We start from the raw sequence: 23,476 nt of genomic DNA on the forward strand, positions 1-23,476 counted from the left end.
TCCCCGAGCCATTGCAAAGCTCTAGGGAATAAAATTTTGTATATATGCGGATGATATCCACCCTCTGGGTCAACCGGGTAAGTGATTCAGCCGTCGAACGCCTGCTCCAGGCCGCCACCAACGTCATAGTCGATTACGCGGCCGAGAGAGGCCTTGCTCGCCGTAGAAATCAGCATTGTTTATATACAATCCGAAACACTTAAAGTGCAAGGCACCGTCGGAGATCAAAATTAAAGTGGCGGGTAAGGAGGTACCAATAGTCGAGCAAATTAGAGCCTTGGGCCTGATTCTCCAGTCACACGGCCACAATGCCGAGACCGTCAAGAGGCTGCAGAATCACGCAATACAGACCCTGAGCCTAATTAGGCGGGTGGCCAGCAAAGGCCGATGGCTCAAGGAGAAAAATTTGATTAAACTAATACAGGCGCACATATTCAGCCGGGTGGGCTATGCAACGCCATATCTCGATTTTGAAAGTGGTGGAAGGAGAAAAGATTGATTCTCTAATGAGAAAACACGTAAGAAGAGCGCTGGGACTGCCCATGTGCACATCCACAGAGAGACTGATGGCTCTAGGAGTGCACAACACATGGCCAGAACTGGCGGAAGCGGTGCGAACCTCTCAAATTGAGAGACTTAGCACCACGAGGACAGGAAGAGCCATATTGGCCAAAGTTGGAATAAATCCGGACAGAGGCCCTACCCGAAAGGTGGAAGTAGATAAGGAAGTGAGAAAAAATCTGATTTTCTCCCCCCTGCCAAAAATCATGCTCCCGGAACATAGCAAAGACAGGAGGCGTAAACGAGCCGAAGCATTAAAAATTAGATTCGGTAAAATTTCGTAACATGAGTTGGCCTATGTAGACACGGCGGGAGGTAGCGGCAGTTGTATGGTGGCAACGGCCGTCAGCGGCCGGAGTATTCCAGTGACCGCTGTCACTCTGCGTGGGCGCAACATAGAAGTTGCCGAGGGAATTGCGATCGTATTAGCTTGCGCTGGAACGGACACGAAATTTGTGATGAGTGACAGCAAAACTGCCATACAAAATTTTAGCAAGGGAAGGATCTCGCCCTTAGCGGCCAGAATCCTAGGCCAGAGAAAGTTAGAAAAATTCAAATAATTTGGACTCCGGCGCACGAAGCCGTCCCCGGCAACGAGGTGGCCCACGAGCTGGCTCGAGATCTCTACCGCCGAGCAGCTACGGGGCCCCTCGATGACCGAGGGAGTGGAGAGCGCTTGCTAAAATATGGGGAGATCACGCAGCATTATAGATTGGCTCGTAGACTGGTATCCCCGCCAGACCCAAAATTAAACAACACACAAGCAGTCGCGTGGAGACGACTACAAACTTATACGTATCCGCACCCGGTTATGGCGAACCACATGTTCCCCGAGGCCAGGAGCGATAGATGTAATCTTTGTGGGGCGAGAGGGACCCTCGACCACATAATACGGAAATGTCCGTACTCTCCCGGGGGAACGCACAAAATAGGTAGTAGAGATACCTGGGAGACCCTGCTGCGCAGCTCGGACTCTGAGCTCCAGCTCCGGCTCGTCCAACTGGCTGAATAGTCTGCTGAGACCCAAGACCTCCCAGCCTGCATCTGAAGCGGCGGCACTCGCCCCCTGACCTGCGTGTCGGGGGGTGAGGAGATCACCTTATCCGTTGGACAATAAAGTTTATTCTATCTTGCATAGCATTCGTTGGTCCCCTCATGGTTACTGGCCGTGCAACAATTTCGTTTCTGTAAACTACCACTTTCTTTTGTGTGGCGTTAGAGTGTTATTTGTTTTTCCATTCAAGAAGATTTGGCATTGTAGTGATGCAGTACCAATAAGGGTATTTCATACCTGTACATGACATATAGCTAGAGTAAATGTAAATGATTCAAGCAAGCAGAGTATCGAGGAAGTATCGAGCTATCAACATATTATGTTTTCAAGTACAAAAACATGATGCGGCTGTTACAGCCCTCGCATCGCGTACAATATACCAACAGTCATCTGGCATGCACGTTGTCTTCAATATTTGTAATTTTGCAACGTTTACGTATGCACAAAATTTTTGAAAGCACAGCTTGCCTTGGCTTAGTCCAATCAGAGCGTTTAAATTTATTTTTGGGGAGAGAGCATGTTTCTCTTTGAAGCGTAATGTTTTCTCTTTCTTTTCTTCCTTGAAGAAATAACATTCGTTTGCCACACTCTCGTTTCTGCACTGCAGGTGGTCACTGACGAGACTGACTCCAAGGAGAATCACAAGGAATTTTACTCCTCTGAACATCAAGTCACATCTGTGGTCCCAGACCTCTACTCAGGCCAAGAGCGGGAAATTATAAAGACCAGCAGCGTGAAGGCCTCTGATCTCCTGAATAATTTCAACGATCAGTCGCGCAACATGACCGCGACCATGGGCCTGGGAAGCGAGCAGAAGGCACACATCTTGTTCGCCTACGCCGGTGGTGAGACCACTCCTATTCGAATCAACGGCATTGTGCAGTCATCAATGGACAAGCCCAAGCTGGAATCGTTCAGCACGTTTCAGAGGCCATCGCCTGTGCCAACGAGCACGCCGAACCTGCCCGAACTGCCCCCTTTCTGGAACCTGCCTCAGGAGGCGGCGACATTTGTGGCAGAATCTTCCCAAACTGTTCGTTCGGACCGTGGGCCTATTCGGAGCTCCCTGAAGAGTACTGAGGAGACATCGTTCTCAATAGCGAATGGAGGCAGCGTTACGATAGCGTCCTGAGGGCCTAAATATCCGCAGGTGGCTACTGTGTTGCCATTTTCCAATTGAGTCCCTGGGTGACAAACTGCCAGTGTTTTAGCATTTCGCAGACGAGCCAATACCTTGCCGCTCATTAATTTTGGGCTTGTGCGATGAGCCTTCAGTTCAACAGTAACACAAACTTTCCAGCGATGCCCTGCGTCTCGTCCGAGAATCATAGAGAGGCCAAAGCATTGTCATCTTTTAGTTCGTGAGAACAATGACCGTCTGTGAGCGGCGACCACATGGAGCTCTTTTCGAGGACACTGTCGGCAACGGATCGCTGGGTGCGAATGTGTTCATTCCCCGTTCCACGATAAGGGCACTGTCACCGAGTCCAAGGTTAGTACCATGAGGCAACTGTTTTCAGCGGTGACAAGGTGCAATACTTGTAAGCCGAATCGCAAGTCATCTTGGGGTGTGACTTAAACGGGGCGACGTCGTGTAAAGTCATGCCGCAAATGTGTCGAAAATGCGCCCAGTGTAGTTGCCGCTGAAGGCCTAATGTAGGTGGTGGAGCAGAACACGTGATCAAGAGGCGACGATGGCGAGTCCACTGTGCACAGTACAAGGACTTGGAACAGCATTCTCAACTAGAATTGTTGACCTTCGCATGTGGTGGTGTTTTGTGGAGATTAGTGAGCACGACGCCATGATAGCGAGAGACCGGGAACTCGAGGGTGTCAACTTGTTATTTGTTCTTGTTGTTACGCCTTGCCCTTGAACGTTCAGCCATAACCTTGGCCAAAAGAAGAAGGAAAAAAAAAGCGCTGCGGCCTTGCCACTCTTGACATTTTGCTGCCGTGGTTTGTTGCTGACTTACTAGTCCCATTTAATCGTTTTTGAAAGAAAAAAACAGTTTCCAAATGTCCTAGGTGTGCGATAAGTCAACGTGTATGAAATGAACTGCCAGTGAGAATGTGCTGGTGCTCTATTTTGCCGTCGTCATCTCCGCTCATACTTGTTTATTTGCTGGTTTCACTATGGCAGGTGGGTGAAGGCTCAAGAGTGCCGTCTCGTCTGAGTTAAAATCCAATTTGCCCGGTGTTTGAAGAGCTCAGCACCAAAACGAGTCCGCAAATTTCTTCCCTGCTCTCTTCTTCTCTCATTCTCTGTTCTTCAGGACTTTACAACGTTCGTTTTTTCGAATGTTATTCTTCACTGCCATGCAATGCTAACATTGAGCATCGCTGTGCAGACAACTAAAGAAGCAAAAATGATGGCCGAGCGATCTGTAATTGTGCTCTTGCGCAATGTCTGAACAGACGTCTGATCGTCGGAACGCCTCAGCAAGGCAAAAAGTGGTGTCTACACAAAATATGTCACCTCCGAAGGTTGATTTAGAAGAATTACTACTGCTATTCAAATGTATTTATTTGAAAGTTTTAATCCCCCCCTTTTATGTTGTGAGGCTAGAGTTTGTCGAAGGCAGCATTGAAGCGCAATTATTGGAAAGATAAAGTTGCCTATATAGTAATAAAAAATAAGCTGTATTTAAATATTTGAGCCGATGCTGCTTTAAAGCTTCTTCCCTGCCTTGAAAATCATTGAAACGCTCCACTACCCTTCCCCCGCCCTCCCTACTTGAGTTTCTTTTCAGACATATACCGAAGATGTAATGGAAACCTGTCTGACTGTTATCTTTAGATAAGAGCAGCCGCTAGCGCGTTTCGGCGCTCAAGTTGGACTCACGTGGAAAGAAATTGCTGACGCACTTGGCAGACGCATCGGCATGTGACCTAGGGCTCGCGAAGCGCGTACTGCAGAACATCAGCGCAGGCTACAGCGGCTAGCTTCGCGATTCCGTCTTGTTAAGACTGGTCGCGCTCGATAAGAATAGGTTTGCTATACAATCAGTCGAGTACGTTAGTATGTCGTATGTATTGAGTTGCAAGCGTTGAGGGAGAGCACAGGCATCGTAATGCACGGATGCTGATCAGTTCTAAATTAGCCATTTATTACACCCTGAAGTTAGTATCGCCAAAGGGCAAGCCTCAAAGCGGTGCGTCAGGCGAGTCGGCATTCTTGTGGGTCTTCCTCGCTCCTTGGGACCTTTTGAGTCTGGCCTCACGGTAAGAGTGCTGCTTTTACATTCATGTTTACCTGCTATGTCCATCTTTGTACAAATACCTGGGCTGCATCTAATCTACCACAACACATGCGCAAGTACATTTCGAAAGTTCCTTAACGTCAGTGCAGAAACCATCGTGCAGGCGAAGCTATTTTTGCGTGTTCGACCGTGCTGTTTTCTACATGTGTGTGCGCGAGTGTGTGTAAAAAAGATTCAAAAGTGTTCTCGTCGGGCCATTTTGGTGCATTTACGTACGAATGAGTTCGTAAAAAGGCTGAAACAGGATGATCTTTTGAGATACTGCCTACGGAATTCGTTAGCTAGATCACCTGACCTAGTCACCAATTAAAAGAAGTTGGAACACAACTTATCACCTCAAATTGTGCTTCGACGTACGCATCAGTGGTTTATATTCTGTGAACCAAGCAGCGTACCACGAATTAGTAGCGTGTGATGCATTGATAGCCGAATGTTGCTTCGAATGGTCAAAGCAGTTTTGAAGTCTATTATTTTTTTATCTTAGCGTCTGCGAGTTCATGGTTGTGCGCTGAAGATAGCAAAACCGTATCGCTTCCTACATCTATTTAAAATTTATTCACGTAGAAGGCTGCTCAGAAAGTGGGACAAAGGACGCCCCTTTCCGCTTGTCTTGGCACTTGACATTCCGGATGAAGTAGTTTTAGAGAACTCAAATTTATTTGATCTGTCGGTACCAATTTGAATGCTACAGTGACAACGCTTTTATTTGGTTTCTTGTTTTTGCACTAAGACACTGTGCAATAAAAATCTTGATAGCAAAGAAATATACGTGATCATAGAGGCTTCGAGTAAAACGCACTTAAGTAGGTTTTACTAAAGCTCCTAAAAAACAGAATGGGGTAAACTAAGGACCAGGAGAATGACGCGACAAGAAAAATTTACCTACAACAATCATTTTCGCGTTTTCCTAAGCAGGTAAAGGAACGTTCCAATGCCAGCCGTGGGTTTGGTCTTGACAGGCCTAGTGAAAACGCCTTAAGTACAATTTTTTCTTCAGCTTTTCTAATGCTAACTCTCATTTTTTTTGGATGAAATACTTTAATAGACGTGTCATGGAAGATTACAGTGACGAATTTAGCTACTGTGATGTTACAGGATTCAGATGGTTTGGTTCTTAGCGAAACCTCCGTTTGCACAAAGGATTACATGGTGACGTATCGAAAGGACGCTACGTATCTTATGGGAATCTGACGCCCGTTATCAAATGTACTGCAGCTTAGGTTACGTGCCACAGTTTCACAACGGCATTGCCAAATTAATGTACAGGCAAACGAAGAAAAAGCTGCCAGTTGCGTTCTTTACGCAATCACTTAAGAACCCTAAAAATCGGAAGTGTTTTTCGCTAATCCTGCTCCAAACCACTTTATCTGTGACGATGACGTGCAATTTCGTTTTACGAAAGGTGATATGTAATCCTTTTGAGAACTGCCATAACTACTATTACACCAATAAGTTCATACAGCACTGTCTATGTCCAATTCGCGCCACAAGAACCCGCCGTGGTTGCTCAGTGGCTATGGTGTTAGGCTGCTGAGCACGAGGTCGCGGGATCGAATCCTGGCCACGGCGGCCGCATTTCGATGGGGGCGAAATGCGAAAACACCCGTGTACTTAGATTTAGGTGCACGTTAAAGAACCCCAGGTGGTCAAAATTTCCGGAGTCCCCCACTACGGCGTGCCTCATAATCAGAAAGTGGTTTTGGCACGTGAAACCCCATATATTATTATTATTATTCGCGCCACAAGAGGCTGTACTCAACGCACTCTCATCATACACAGATACAGGCATGAAATAAGCTGTTCCAACAGTTGCACATTCAAGATATCGGCTAAAATATCTTTATGGGAAGTAATTCATCGTTTTTTCTTTCTTTATTTCATGCGAAATTTGTACAGGATTAGACAACCTCCATGCTCGAAAGTTACAGCGCGCTGTTTTAGTGTTGCTCAGATTGATAGCAGATAATGTTTTTCAAATCTTTTTTTTTTCTCTCGAACTGCCAGTTTGCATAAAGTGTGCATATGCATACCATTCCAGAAAAAAAAAACGCAAGCACGAAAAAAATACAGCCCGGAACCAAGCACTGTCTTTTCAATTACCACGGTTGTTTGGGGGCCATATGGTGTTGCACTACTGAGGCCGAAAGTGTGGTTTCTACTCCACGCCCCATTTCGAATATACGGAATGCAGAAAGTTTTGTATACCGGCGGTTTGAGTTAACGCTGAAGAACTACACGCGGTCAAAAAATTGCAGGCTTTCTCTACGGCCGCCACATACACCTTGTCGAGGCTATATTATTTTTGAATTGTTAACAGCGCGTTATGGAAGGCACTTAAACGAAGAAAAATATAAGAGAAACATGGCGCTGTGCTCGTGTTAGCACATTTATTTGTGTAGGGTCTCGTCAGGCAAGCACTTTCACAAGTTAACATGTATTACCAACTCACCTAAGTACACATCCTGCTAAGGTAAATAGGGCGTTTCCGCACATGAAACTGCACGGGGAGTCGTGAAGGACGCCGTAGTGGCGGGCCCCCAGATAAACCGAGAGCACCTTCGCTTTCAACGAAATACAGCTGCCTTGACTGGTAAACTAACTCGCGATCTCGGGCTCAACAGCATAACGCCATAACCACTGATTCATTTCTTTTTAAAGTAACACTAAAGAACGGCACATTTTCCTTTCACAGTGTGAGCGATTCGGGTGTGCTTATGTCATATACACTTAGTTCTAGGAATAAAAGATCGTTTAGCACCCCCGATACCCATATATTACGGATCGCAATCTCAAAGCACGTCTGAAGCATGTGCTCATTGCTAACATGGCAGTTTGGGGTTCGGAATGCGTTGCAATCAGCATAGACGTAACATGTTGCCAACGAGCCCAGCGTTTTTATCTCTTTCCCTCATTTTACCGTCGTCTACAACATGGCACGTCTAACTGCTTTTCGCGAATACTTTATTTTCTTTCGGTCGAATTGGAGCTTCTTGCTCGAGCGAGGGTAAGGCGCCTGTCCTTGATTGCAATGGCGATTCTTAAGGATAGTGTTTCCTGCTTTCTTGCTTTGTCTACCAGCGCGGAGCTTTACCCGTACACGATGGACCGCGATTTCACCATTCGGAGTGTGTGTGGACGTGTGGGTGTGTCTCGTGTGTCGTGCGTCTACGATTCTCAGTGTCTTCTACATTACGCGACATTCTTTCCCCACCACTTTCCTTAGACGGGCGGTGACGCGATTCCGTCCTCTGTGTTGGCGCGCCGCGATTTACCTCTGTGATGTGAAGGAGGGTGGGGAGGGGGGCACCACACTTAATGTATACGGCGACGATCCGATGATATGGATGGAAGACGAACTGCTAATTGCAAATAAAAAACGTTTCATGACACCGTCTCGTGTTTATTAATGAGTTAGCTTTAGTACTGCCAAAGTGAAAAAAAAAGACAAGTTGCGTGTGTGTGTGTGTGTGTGTGTGTGTGTTAAGTGTGTGAAGTGGGCAACTGACGGTGGTCTGCTGCGTATACCGCCGTCAGTTGCACTTCGATCCTCGAATTGGCACGACGTGTGTCGAGTGAGCGCCTGAACAAGATCTTGCAGTGTAGTGAACGCCGTTTATATGTTGTATTCAGTACCTCAAAGAGGTGCGACGTAACGCTAATATATGTTTCTCATGTTTACCGACAGTTTCCTTTTTTGTTGTTGTTGATGTTGTTGTGTTTGCTTGTTGCAGTGCACTGTGCACTTTGCCCATTCACATAAACAGCTTTCCTTATATTCTGTGTAAAACCAGGAATAATGAGCTAAAATAATCTGCTGAACTATAAACCTATAGACGCGGGCGACAGCTTATATCAAGCGTGTAGTAATTTTATTGCCACATCTTTCCAAAGGCATTTATAATCTGCGTGAGACCCCCGCCGCATCGCTATCGACAACGAAAAGTGGCCGTTTTTTTACGTATAAAATTTCACAGCATGGCGCAACAATCTAGGGCTAAAATGGAAGAGGAGGAATTATGTGCTGTTATGCCTGCGTCTGTGAATTTAGCGGAAAATGAGAGAGATACCAGAGAGGGGAAAATCAGTGAGGCCAACCAGACGAGCGTCAACCTTACACTGGGGGCAAGGGGAAGGGCGATAAAAAGAAGAAAAGAGGAAGGAAGTGATCACTTTGTGTCCAGGGAAGCGCCGTGACAGCAAAGTCAAGTTTCAGGCTACGGGTGAGCCATGGAGCTTACTCGAGAATAGCACAAAATAAATTTTATCTAAGGGACCTGAGAATTGGCCACACTATTCACCTACATGGAATGCTGATGCGGGCAAGTGATCGCGCCAAACTGATAAAGCAAGTACTTCTTTTTTCAAAGTTGTAACAAATTACTCGACAATAAGAACTGACTGCATAGGTCTTTGTGCCACTAGGATTTTCTTAGGTAGGCTATCACTTAGATTGCCCCAGGATTTCCTTGGGAGGATAAGTTACCACGGTGGCACCGAGGTGGTTTGGCCATACAGACCACGATCAAGCTGCGTCTTTGCGACACGCTCTTTCAGCATTGCTCAAGAATCGTGAAACGAAGGATTGTCGCCGAAGCCAACGTTGCGACAAGAGTGCTTGTGGAAACTTCGTCTTGGAGCGGCATTCCTTTCATCAAACACAGCTGATCACTTCCAGCCTTCGTCATCCTGAAACCTCCTGTAAATCTTTGGTTTTTCGGATGTACTAACACCGGCACCTAATCTCAGTGGCAAGCAGATGCGTTGGGAGATCCAGAGCGATCAGCTTTAGCGTTCGACACCGATCTTTTATTCGCTGTTGTTCGTACATTTTGTGCTAGTAGCGGTAAAGTACACTAGCTGGCCTCGGGTACCGATAGCGTTGCGCTCACTTTCAGCCCCCCCTAAAAAAAAAAACGGGAGTTTGCCACCCCCCTTCGTTTCTTTTTATAGGAGCCTCTGGGGACTGCGACTACACAACTTTAAAGCGACATTGAGCGCAAATCTATCCTTTATCCGGGCTACATACTGGGACGATAACTTTTGGGGGATAGTTTCTCCTGCACGAGAATTTGCGTGACTACAGCGGTGAACGTATCGGCGCCTACCAACCACAGCACTACTCGCACGTCCAAAAGCAGGTTGTATTAGGGTATACGTTTGAGTGGCTCGCACCACGCTCCAATCAGGTTTCCAGCGACGCGGTTGACGGTGTGAGTGCATCCAAGCGCTCTGACTTAAAGCGCAGTGCTCTGAATGAACCAGTCGAATGCGTTCCGAGCGCTCGACTTGGAAAAGACGGACGCACGTCACACCGCGAGAGCGCCGAAGAGCGTTCGAAAGCACCGAGTCTATTGTACCATTAATCTGGTTTCATAAGTTATCGTGCGCCCACGCATACAATAGCCGCCGCGAAGTACTATGGCGATGGAAAGAAACGCGAACAGCGCAGCGCGTGGCCGAAACGTAACTGAAGGTATAATGCGCGCCGTCCAGTCATCACCATTGACAGGCGAGCACATCCGGTTTGATCGCGCTGTGCGATGGTGTGCCCCCTATCTTGCGATATTTTTGTTTCTTTGCTGCTTCTCTTTTATTTGAAAACGAGTAAAGGTGACGGTACGGTAATGATAACAGCTCAAACTGTACTATCGCGATTAAAGGAAACGGGAACCGCGGAAACCGTGGCTTTCGGCACAGTCAGCGCTTGTGCGAGGATACGTGTCCAAGTCTCATATGCTTTGGCTGTCGCTAGGCTAATCTGTGCTTTCAAACGGCGCCACTGTAGCACAAGACATGACTGGCAGATGATAAGCTTTCCTTGCCGATATGCCCGGCAAGTGAAATGCGGCCCGCTTTCGTACTGTCACGATGCTTGTGTGCTTAACAGAACTGAAGCGTTAAGTGCGAGCTTGATCGTCGCTGCCTCACGGCAGCGGTGATCATGGAAATAAAGAAAAGAGCAACCTTCAAGAATAAAAACGATGATTGGAAGTGGAGCTGCACATGCGCGATCTATTCTTCTATGGCGTAGGAGCAACGCTATCGGCTCGAGTCCCTTCAGTTTGAAAAAACAAGCAGGCCGCCGGCGTCGGACGCTGATAGGATCGGAATGATCGCTTTGTACCGCCAAGGGATTCCCCGGAGAAGAATTGCGGAGATTACCGGAAGAGCGCTTTCGACCGTCCACAGAGTGTTGAAAGCCTACAAAACTGAAGGTGGACTCTCGGACCTTCCTCACGGTTCGCGACCACGTTCCACGACCGCGGAACAAGACCTACTAATTATTGCAGCCACCGTAGACAATCCTTTATAACAGCCCCGCAGATCAAAAACGAGCTCGGGCTAAACATTGACTTTCAAGCGGTTCGACAGCGCCTCCACGAAGCGGGCCTTCACAGCAGGACAGCCGCAAGAAAGCCTTTGCTTTCGGATCGCCACAAAGCCACCCGTCTACATGCAATTCGCACAATCGCACAAAGACTGGTCTGTGGAGGATTGGGGCTAGGTGATGTTCACAGATGAGACCACATTTACCACAAAGGGTCACGAGAGACTGAAAGTTTGGCGTCAAGACAATCATCGGTAAGCCTTTGCACCCTAGTGTTCTTGAATTGCGATGCTCTTTGCAAATATCTGGTGCTGAATTCGTTTACTTAGTGCTAGTGTGGTCAGAGTAGTATCAAAATTTAACGAAGATAGCTCTACGACGAATGTCACATGAGGGTGCGACTATCGATCGTTTAAAGGACATAATATGTATTTCAGCGTTTTAAACTCAGACGGGCCCTGCAATAAGATTGGCTACATTTTGGTTGCTGCATGTCATGATTAACGGCTCAAAGTGCATTCTGAGTGAATGAATAAAAGCTACGTGACAGTCACAGCGCAGTCTTTATTATAGTGCCAGGTGCCTACTTCGCTACAATATACAAGAAAAATGTTTGGATACAGCAGCGATTGGGCTAAACGTATTATACGACTTTGACGCGCATATACGCAAACTTTCTTTTTTTACTTTATGCAGCTTTCATCCCACCTGATTCAAGCAAACAAGCCTTAGCGGATGCTGCTCCGTAAATGTGCGGGGTGCCATCACAGCCCAAGGCTTGGGTCCCATTATACTGCTAAATGAACGCTTCCCTGCAGCACAATACTGCAATGCAATCGAGGAGGTTGTCCTGCCTTTGCTTTGGATGGGCCATTCAAGAATGGGCTGTTTTATTATCAGCATGACCTTTCTCCAATCCATACTTCACGTTCCACCCGCCGTGGTTGCTCAGTGGCTATGGTTTTGGGTTGCTGAGCACGAGGTCGCGCGATCGAATCCCGGCCACTGCGGCCGCATTTCGACAGGGGCGAAATGCGATAACACCCGTGTACTTAGCTTTAGGTGCACGTTAAAGAACCCTAGGTGGTCGAAATTTCCGAAGCCCTCCACTATGGCATGCCTCATAATCAGAAAGTGGTTTTGGCACGTAAAACCCCATAATTTAATTTTACTTCACGTTCCGTGGAGGCTTTGCTTGAGAACCTTGCTATCCGTAAATTTTCATGACCCGCAAAAGGAGCGGGCATAAATCCAATTGAGATTGTCTGGGAAATTATAAAATCACGCTTGTGACGTCTGCAGCTGCATAAAATGAACAAGGGCTCCCTTTGGGCTGCTGTTCACGCCGAGTGGGACAGGCTTTGCGGCACTGAGCGAAGACAGACTAAGGCGCATGGAATCCGTCATCCTGGCCGAAGGAGACCACCAATTATTAATTAATGCAAAGTATGTTTTTGTCGAGTGAATCTGCTTCGTGATTTCCTCAGACTTTGTGCCAGCTTGAGCTTTTGTTTCAGTTGTTATTTATAACTTTCTTACACCAATACATTTGCTATGGTCTGGAAGCATGAAAGCGTGCCACATTTTACTTGCTGGGCATATTGGCAAGGAAAGATTATCATCTGCCAGTCATGTTCGGCACTCGGAACGCACACGCGGTGCGATAGCGCCAGCCGGAACAATATTCTAGTGCTACGGTGGCACCGACTGAAAGCAGAGATTCACCTAGCGACAGCCAAATCATATGAGAGTTGGACACGTATCGTCGCACTAGCGCTGACTGTGCGAAAATCCACGTTTTCCGCGGTTCGCGTTTCTTTTCGTCGCGATAGTACAGTTTGCGCTGTCATCCTTACCGTACCGTCACCTTTCCTCGTTTTCAAGTAAAACAGAAGCAGAACAGAAGCAAAAATATCGCAGGATAGGGGGCGCAAAACCGCGCAGCGCGATCAAACCGGATGTACCCGTCTGTCAACGGTGATGACTGGACGGCGCACACTATACCTTCAGGTATGCTTCGGCCACGCGCTCCGCATGTTCGGGTTTCTTTCCATCACCATAGTACACGCAAGTGCCTTAAAATTCATTACGCCAGTCGATGCGCTGAACTTCACCTGTGAGCTAGACGGTTTCACGGTCGCGCTGACCACTTGTCCATGTTTCACACTAATTACAACAGTCGAGTACTGCAGCTTTATTTCACCAGTCAAAAAGTATATGGGAAGTTTAAGTATAGCGTAAACATAGCACTAGTTGTGTTTTTCACACTCGCCAGCTACAGCGGCCGTCAGAATGAGCCGAGTCACCCGCATGAAGCCGCGTATGCGGTGGTAGTCAAGCTTAGCCACTGATGATACGGCAGGTGTTGCATCCGGGTCGCAAGCCCCAAGGGTAGCGTTGGCCTGGCGGTCTGGGGCACAACTGGAAGCATCCGAAGGTCCTGGCAAAGGATGAGTCGATTGCTACCAGAACAACTTGTTTATTATAGCATCGCAAAAGAGCGGCCGGTCAGGTCGACCGAAGTGGAGAGACGGGAGAGCACGTTACTCGACGGAAGAAATCGGAGCCTCTCTCGGCGTCCGTGGGCTGCTGCTTTTATACTCTCGGAGTCGAGGGCAAGAAGGAACGGCTCGGGATGTGGCGCACGTGACGGCGCCGCGCGGACACGTTGAGACTAGAAGGTGACGCATCCGCCGGGCCGGCGCCGGTCAGACCTCCTCGCTTCACAGTTGGGGAGCTCCACTCCCCGGCTGCCGCGCTTTGACAAGCGTGGGCACCAACATGCACACACACACACACACGCACACACGAAGACACGTGGCATTGAAACATGCCTGGACGCGCATGGCAGGAGGCGTTGCGGCAGCGCTGAACGGGCCAAAATGTCCGCCGCTTTGAACGAAGCCCCGGCGTCCGTTGCATCCGCGCCGGCTATACCGCGCGTCGTAGGCGAAACGTAACACAGGTAATGGTGGCTGCTACAATGAGGCAGACCCAATTGTGTGGCCGAATACTGCATAGCACTGGCGAGACCACCTGGCCGTTCTTTAGGTAACCACGCGAAGTTGATTCACCAGTACACAGGATACTTCACGGAATGTCGTACTATCTTGGATTGCTTCCCTGCTCTTCGTGTAAGGGTTAGCTATGACTGAATCCGGAATAATGAGATGCAGCTCCTTCCGTGCCTCTTCCCAATCGACGACGCCTTCGGGATGTATGAGCTGCAACGTTTCCGAGGTATTCCACCCATCTCGTTGCGAGGACCCGAGCTTTGCTTTCGCAGGGCTGTATTAGGCGGCGAATATGCTACGCTTGCGCTCAGAACGCCTCAGCAAACTCAATGAGGCCTGTAGCACAGTGCGCGTGGCCCGCAATCTTTGCGGGCGCGCACTTGGCTTGCCCTCATGTCCGTCTTTCTCGAGGGTGGTGGGAGTCCAAAATGCGGGCCAGGTTGTCGGCATTATGCGGAAGGTATATAACGAACTCAGATGTGGACCAGGCGCAATTTGATGCGTTAGAGGGAATCCCGGCAATGGCTACGTGAGGTTCTTTGTCTACCATTCAGATTGGCTATCGACGAAGGGGAACGTACAATGCGGCATAGCTACGAAACGTTTGAGGAGAGATACGCCCAGGAACTAACGGCGTCAGCAGCATGTCGTTTTCGACGTGTTCAAATTAATCTTATGGTATCTTTGACTGGTCGCCTCCATCCCCCGAAGTAGAGTCGGGCAGATCCGGCGTTTCCCGAGCTCAGAGGTAGAGGACAAGCGCGCAAGCCGAACGCGCGACTCGCTCTCGTAGGAGGAAATGGCAGATACGAAACCACGTGACTACTGCCAACGTCCGATGTTTCGTCGAGACGCCAGCATGCAGCGGCCTAGGTTGCCTAGGTTACGGTGGGCCGTCGCCAACGGCAGCGACGTGGCGCTGCGATGACGTTTCAATCTCGGCGACTGCTCCGACGACAGGGCTCGGAGTGCCTCAGAGCGCTCCAAGAAGGAGGAGAGCAATCGAGAGGAACCAGCCGAACGCAGGGCGCGCACCCTCTTTCAACCAGCCGAAGACAACGACGCTCGCGAGAGCGCTCCAGAGCGCTCAGAAGCGACCAGCCGAAGATGGCATTATTTTTTTATGAAAAATAACGTACAGCGCGAAAGACAAGGACTGCGAAGACGACATACACAGCGCTGACTTCCAACAACATTTAATTGCGTTGCCACATCGTGTGTATATATACAAGAAAGGGCATGCGCAGAAAATGAAAGGCAGTCACATGGAGTGTTCTAACAGCAAGTCACTGAACTAAGAGCATGGTCACCAGAAAAAATATTAAAAAATAAAAAAATAAGAAAAATGCCCTTGTATATAAACATACGATGTGGCAACGCAATTAAATGTTGTTGGAAGTCAGCGCTGTGTATGTCGTCTTCGCAGTCCTTGTCTTTCGCTCTGTACGTTATTTTTGATCATGAATTACCAACTAGCTCAAGCAACCACCCTAGTTCATTATTTTCTGTTTAAACATCCGTGGCGGCAACAGAGCTGATGTGACACATATGCTAGCTTCGATACGCTCACAATGCTCGTCCGCAATAACTGCGCAAGATTTGTTTTTACTTACACGTGCCAAAGTGTTTCAACTTGTCACACTGTTCGATTGTAGTGCTTTTTTTTTTTGGTTTCCTCGCGAGAAAATGACAGCAGCTTAACTGAAAGCGGGCCGAGCGGGCAATTATTCGTGGTAAAACCACAGCGCTTACTTGTAAACTACCTGAGTTCTTCGTTCCTGGCGTTTGTTGTAGTTTTACCTCGAATACTAACAGCAGCGCCAGCGCATCAATTTAACTGTTTGGCTTGTGGCTTTTGCTCGCCAAAATTATAACCCAATTCCGAAGGAGTCAGAATACCCATATTGAGAAACGTTAAGCTAAAGGGAAGAAATTCATTTGACCAGAATTTCCGCAGCTGAGGTTCCTGCATCACCATCAAATACCTTATATTATTTCTTCCTTTTCTTCTTTTTGTTTAGTTTACAGGCATATTAAACACAAACCTGAAATGACCTCCAAACAGTTTTATTTACTGAAGCTATTCTTACAGATGAAGGCTTTAAACGAACGCGAGCCGTCACTTCTATGAAACACAAGCTCTATCATACGCGAGCAAACAACGCAGGCGCAACACAGGATTGGCTCCAGTACGGTGAACATGCCGGCTATAGCGCAGCTCTCATGATATGTCATATCCCGTTTATAAGCGGTACGTGGTAGGGAACGACGCGTAAAAATAAGTTAACTGCATTGCAATTGAACTTTAAATAAAAGGTATATAGTTCAGCAAATGTTATTGGTGTTTATTTATATAAAGTTATTTACTAATGATTGAGCTTCACATCGCCTATCGACGCCGCTTGGGAGAGCGGCGCGTCATAGAAATGCTGAAAGGAGCCAGCAGCTTATGATATCATTCCGCCAATATCAAATAGCGACTGCTACATTTTCCTGCTTTGGGTCGTTCATTGCAAGGCTGCCTCAAAAGCAGTTATTACAACATTCTTCCTGTGTACGACCGTCTTTACAGTGGTACACTGTGCCCCTACCCTACGTTACCCTCTCCCCATCTGTCCCCTCATACTCGCCCCTTCCGAATAAGGGACTACTTCATCTCGCGCAGGAATACACCGCTTGCCAGCCCGCAGTGGTACCGCATTGCCATTCTTGTTTTTTTATTTCAGTACAGCACACACACTGCCAGAACTCATTCCCTCGCGAATATAAAGCAAACAGTTTTGCTCGCTCTACTCAATAAAGCGCCGGCAGGTTCCACTTCTCGAAGTTCGGTTTTTCCATCAAACGCATTCAACCTTTGTTCCCTACGTTTTGGCAGACAGCATTTTGCCAGCATGAGCAGGGGGCGCTCTGAAGCGAAGACAAAAAAAAAAGTGCCGCGCCGACTCAGTGTTGTGCGAGAGAGCACCATATTGCAAAATGAAAGTGCATTTCGTCTTCCAGGTCGCCAGTTCACGTTTACGCAACGACGAGCATGTTTCCCACCTGCTCGTAAATTCATTCCATCCACCTCCGAGACGAGCGTCCCGGTGCTACGAAACTGTCGCCGCTTGCTTACCCGGAGGGTTTTTTTTTCCACGTGCTTACGACGCGTTTTCTTACCACTATCGTCGCGCACACGCCAATTTTTTCTACGTCTCATCTCCCCATCACCGAACACCACCTACCTCCATCTATTATTTTTCTGGAAAGCTTCAGCACCCCATCCCCCAATCCCCGTTCTTTTATTAAATTTCTTGAAGCGTAAAAATGACGCTAGAGTGCGGAGCGCTGTCGAAGTTTTCACTGGAAGCAGTGGCAAAGTCGAGCAAGGTTGAAGAAATGCCACCCAAAATAAAAAAAAGCAAGCGTTAGAAACTAGATTTTAAGAAAAATTTAATGGAAGGTTGGTAAGAGGTAAATTAGAAGCATCTTTCCGAAGTAATTTGAAAAGACTTAGCGCCTCGGTTGTCGCTGTTGCGAACCTCTCCCAGTTCATTCCGAAATATCAGCGCTGTTTCACGTCCTGAGTGCGAGATGATTTTATGCTATCATTTTTGGGCATGGACGTTTCTCCGCAGTTCCGCGTTATATACGTGGTTTGTTTGTGATGTGATTTGCTCAGTTCAATTTTTAAGATTCCGCAGGCCCTAGACGTTGTAAGAAATGTCATAACGTCTTCGCAGGAGGCGACATTATTGCTCGTCAGTTGCCGCCGCGTGAGCCGTTGATTTTGCCTTCGTTCTAATGAAACAAGCCAGGCATGTGCCCAGATGCAATACTGAAAGAAATAATTATAGGGCCCTACGTGCCAAAACAACTTTCTGATTATGAAGTACGCCGTAGTGGAGTATTCCGGAAATTTAGACGACCTGGGTTTCTTTAACGTGCGCCTAAATCTAAGTACACGGGTGTTTTTGCATTTCGCTCCCCATCGAAATGCGGCCGCCGCGGCCGGGATTCGATCCCGCGACCTCGTGCTCAGGAGCCCAACGCCATAGCCACTGAGCAACCACGGCGGGTAGACGCAATGCTGAACAGAATACACACTGAAATGTCACTTCTGCGCGTACTTTGAGCGCGAATGAACTAGTGGTTCAATCTCTATTCGAAATGACTTTTTCTACTTTGCTCCGCTTCTATCTGAACGTTGAGCAAACTAAAGGTCTCCTGCAGCATGAATATAATGATGGTATAAACGTGACATGCACAAATGTAAATAAAACAACTAATGGGCATCTTTACGTATTTGAAAGAATGCGAGCAGTGCCTTTACAACCCATTTTAACGTGCATTGCATGCAGCGGCTGTGAAGTGAGCAAACTTCATTGCTCACTTAGCCGAAACGCGCTAGCAGCGTATTACTCTGCATGAGCACGACCTTCTCGGCAGTGAAAGACCGGAAAACATTGTTAGACACACGGTTAAGCGAGTATGCCTTTGATTAAAAAAGGTGTAATGTTTGTTAAAAGTATACTGATTACATTACTTGCCATCTCCCTGTTCCTCCGCTGACTACAGACTATTTAAGGGAGTTTGTCTTTCGTACACCTTGAGCTTCGACACTCTGGGGAACGGAAAATACAATTGCAGTCGATATAGCCAGGTCCAAAGTATATCGGACAACAAGCACCAGAGGAATATCGCACAACGAAACTGAAAAAAAAATAAAAGTGGATGGTATGGCGAAGCGGCGAAGTACATCTCATATTCTTTTTACGAAAGCTACGCATCAAAATTACCATAGAGAAGAAAGCAGGAGAACACCACCGCGCAATCAGAATATATGAACGCAATATGGTTCTAATGATGTACGTCGCATACCGCGATTGAAATAAGAAAATCATCCCGGCATAAAAACAAAAAGAGCTCCTACGTGTCGCGTTTCCTACCCTTCATTCCGAATAGATAAACAACTTGTCCGCAATGACAACGGAGGCCGCGCGCATCAATCTTCGCACTCCGCAAAAGAACCGCTTTGCAGATGAACGGGCTCCTAAAACGGCAAGCTGAAACAACCGGCGTATGCAGCCACATACGCTGATGCGCTGTTGCCGTCCAATCCTTATTCGGCATTATCAATATTTCAAGGATCCACACTTCCGAAGTTCCCTTCCAATGTTTATAGTCACTCCGAAACACCTCGCGAATAATCTGCGACCACGCTTTCTTGGAAATTGCCAAGCGATGTGTTATGTGTTACTTGCTTCACCTCTTCGTTTTGTGTTCTTTTTTGTTCATTATTTGTATGTGAGGGGCTTATGCTCGAGATTGGGCGTGCACGCGAATCATTCCTTGTGAAAAGGACAGCGCCCGAACGTTATAGGTTTTGTTACAGGTTATAGGTTTGTTATAGGTTATATAATAACAGGGAGTGCAGAGTCGATGGGTGAACACAACTACACCAGCTCGATTGATGGTACGAGGATGGAAAGAAACTGAAAGCGTGTATGCTTTAACTGCAAGCTTGCTCTTCTGTTGCAAAGGTGCTCTTAGTTAAGGGAACGAATCCGCCTAGCAGTGACAGCAAGAGAGGGCAGTACTTAAGAGAAATTCTCTCACCTCATTGATTTCTTTATACGTGTTTATTTTTTTCTTCAAAAGCATCATTCGACTATGGGGAGCTCAGCAGAATGCAATGAAAGAAAAATCAAATTTGTTCTTATAGTATTGATATCAATTCGGCAACTTGTCCTGATCAAGAACCTTTGAACATGTTTTTACTCACAAGGCTACTTCATCATCAAGCATTGCCATCATTTCACTATGCTTTTGCTTGCTCCACGACAAAGTGCTCCAGCGAACTCTAGTCGCAAAAAGTTTCGCCTTTATTGCGTCAACATACTTCGTCTCATACCTGCAAATTATCAAACTTTGTCAATGCAATTAGCTCTCTTCTAATTTTGAGTGATTTTTTTTCTTGTCTTTGAATCCTTTCTGTTACTCTATCCGTGACCTCCAAGATCCAACGGCGCACACTTGTAACGTGCACGGGTGCAATCTCGGAAACCGCGCTCTAACAAAAAGCATCATTTAGATCCGTTCTATGAATGACACATCTCGCTATACTCCAATTCCTACACTTAGCATATCTAGGGCGAAATATCACGCGCTAAAAAGAAAATGCCAAAACAATTTTTTGTTCGGAACATACATTTCAAGCAAATAGATAGGTAAGGGCACGACACGTATCTATCACAACGGTGACTTTCAAACTAAGAGGTTCAGTTTTTGGTTCATTTGTTTATCTATGTTCCCGTTCTGTTTCTCGGTGCAGTGGAGAGTTCATGCTTTCATAAAGTGTTAGGCGAACGCTGAAGGAGATAGTAATAACAGCGTATATATTTCTTTATCCATTCCTCAGCTTCGCTGCTTTGGACATTAAAACCTAGAGCCTGCAGCAATACATATAAACTTGAAACTTCATATGACAGAGTTTAAGGATAGCCGAAATTACTTCGTTATATCCATTACCGAGCGTCTGTCAAACCCCGCGTAGCATAATATACTCGGTATATGTTATTTTTATTTTTGTATGGCGCTCGAATATAGTTTGTCATATTTACCACCAGGACAATTTTGTTCCGTTAGAATGTGGTTGTGTAGGCACGAATCTCTGTAAGGTTTTCATAGAGAATCGCATTTACTTCTCTATATGCGTTATTTACGTGCATAAGGTTTTGTGGTAACGAGATTCAAGTGTAGTGGATTTGTATGGCAAATTATGCTTTCTTACGCTAATAAATACTACGCGAAAAAAATACTTTCTTCTCAAACGATGTAGATGTTCTATTTATTTTAATTTTCGCTATGCTGCAAGGACCGTGGTTCCCTTCGCCACGGTCAGTCACTTTTCGGAACATAACGTGGAATACATGATAACCAAAAGATACGGTGTTTCGGAGCAATAGCCTATACAAATGGAGATTTACCCAGTTTTCACTAAGCACCTTAATGTTAAAACAACAAAAACGAAAAAAAAAATTGAATTTTCGAAGGCATGCGTCCAGCTGCATTATTTCTCCTAAGACGTCATATCGAAATGGTAATCGCGTTTTATATATTTATTTATTTCTTAATTTTTCCGTCTTGGTGCGCGTCGAAGACATGGCCTGCGAGCCTTCGTGAAAGTTAAACTGAGTTTGTTCTTGAAGCAGTTTGAGCAAAAAGAGGAACACGAAATTCCAACCCAAAAGTACATTCGTGATACTGTACTACACCACTTAGAAATCCAGTCTGCCTCAGTTATGGTTCATCATGCACGAATGTGTGGCGTTCACCCAAAAAGAGCTTAACAGGAACGCATGCAACGCATCCCACAGAAATGCACTTAAATTTGAACAGAAATTTGGGTGAGTTGGAATAGGCACATTGTGGAAATAAACAGCGCCACATTGACGCAGACGGTAGGCAAGGAAGACACGCGCAAACGCTGGACTCTCAATAATTTTTTTTTTTGTTGAAAACGTCGATTTTTAAGAAGAGAGTTAATGATCTGCGCTTCACCGTTGAAATACCTACAAATAATGAACTCCAGTTATCAGGTTTAAAGTCAAGGGCGCAATCTAGTCCGTGTTGATGGGAGTATAGCCCTAGGTCTAGAAAACCTTTGTTGGGTTATGGATCATCGCACTGAAGGTGTTAAAGCGGGGAAAAGCCGCATTTTTTTTTTGCGTTCTGCTGTCGAGAAGCCATGTTGTCGCTCCTTGCTTGATACTGTGTTTTCTCAAGTGGAGAGGCTAAGTTCATCGGAATTCCCAGAGCACTTTATGATGAGAGCCTCTGCGAAACTTTTAAAACATGGTATGTAATGGGGTAAAAGGTCAAGTACAGAACGCCAGGAATCACAGCAGTTGTGGGTCGTACCATATTTGAATCGCCTGTCGCACGTTTTAAAGAGTGTCGGTGCACGATATGACGTCTGTGTTGCTTTTGTTGCAATAGCAATTAAATGGACCCTCCAGGCGGATTCCCACCGCCGTCGTCGGCGTTGCCGTGATGTTCCATATAAAGTAAAAGGCTGACAATATCGGCACTGCGCCCTCTATGCTTCGTGTGCCAGTGAAAGCGTCCGAGGGCGAGGCTACGAAGGCGGATGGATCACGCGCGCACAAGGAAGGGAAGCGGGGAGGAAGCGCACCGTCTCCCCTCGCGCACACGGCACCAGGGGGAGGGGAGAGAGGGGATCGTTTTGCTTCGGCAGCGGTTGCGTATCACGCAGCCCCGCGTACCCTACGTTGAAAAAGATCTGCGATGGGGATAGAGTTCACCAAGTGCTGATAGCTTCGTGTGGGCTGCCTGCTCCGCTTAGTTTGCGGTCAGTTCGCTCGCTGAGGCTGCCGCACTTCCTGACTCCAGCGTTTCGAAAGTGAGTGTGCGCGGTCATCGAGTGAGATGTGTTCATGTTTGCTCGTGTGCGCGTGACACCATGATTGTTAATTCATTTGCCTAGAGAATGTTTGTAAAATTAAACTGCCGACAGAGCTACTCTACTTATTGCGCATGGTTATCTACTAATTTTGCTATCGCAGTCGATGCTTCGCTTTTGGGCGAAACAGCGCATTTTTTCGGCCGCAAGTTATCCGACATCTTCCCCCGTGTTTGCGGCAAGGTTGAGTGTGCTCTTATCAAAGGAGCCTGCAATGTCAAGCCCATGTCACAGATTGTATAATGTAAAACAGGCTCTGTATATAAGCAGCCCGTATCATGTGTGTGGTTCTGCATAGGTCAATTAGAAAGTTGCATAAATTGCAGATTAAAGGAACATGAAAATAGAAAAAAAATAATAACAAACCGATTCTCTTTAACATACATTGTCCTGTATGCAGGTGTATGCCGTATTTCAGTAATACTAAGATCATCGCGAGACATAAAGATATTGCTACCTGCTTGATAATTGAAGCTTACCACATTCAGAAAGCACCAGACAGGGGGATCAAATATCCTTCAATCGCATTACCAGCAAAACAGGTACAGTATCTTGACAAGGGGCGAACGCGTTGATGCATGCGGTACGGTGCCGCATGTGCAAAAGGTAGATTTTCCGTTCTCCCAGATGGGTTTTCTTTTTTTTTTTATTCTTGCGCCCTGTGATAATTCTGCCATGCATATGTTGCTGTGATTTCAATTAAAATTTAGCTTTGAGTTCAGCGCTTCTATTTGTCTTCCTTGCCTACTGTCTGCGTAAAGTTGCGCTGTTTTATTTCCATCATGCATTTAA

At 46.7% G+C, this 23,476-nt stretch overlaps 1 protein-coding gene across 2 annotated transcripts in view; it reads left to right on the top strand.

The window, feature by feature from the left end:
• Positions 1-23,476, top strand: part of LOC126527645 (uncharacterized) — a 202,351-nt gene that overhangs the window by 57,994 nt on the left and 120,881 nt on the right. For both annotated transcript variants that reach the window (XM_050175455.3, XM_055068915.2), the window contains exon 16: positions 2,223-4,837. In XM_050175455.3, coding sequence (XP_050031412.2) covers positions 2,223-2,747 — 525 coding nt within the window. In that variant the 3' untranslated portion in view covers positions 2,748-4,837. The remainder of the gene's footprint in view (positions 1-2,222; positions 4,838-23,476) is intronic.

This window comes from Dermacentor andersoni, chromosome 9 (assembly GCF_023375885.2).
Source record: "Dermacentor andersoni chromosome 9, qqDerAnde1_hic_scaffold, whole genome shotgun sequence".
In the NCBI taxonomy this organism is placed as follows: domain Eukaryota; kingdom Metazoa; phylum Arthropoda; class Arachnida; order Ixodida; family Ixodidae; genus Dermacentor; species Dermacentor andersoni.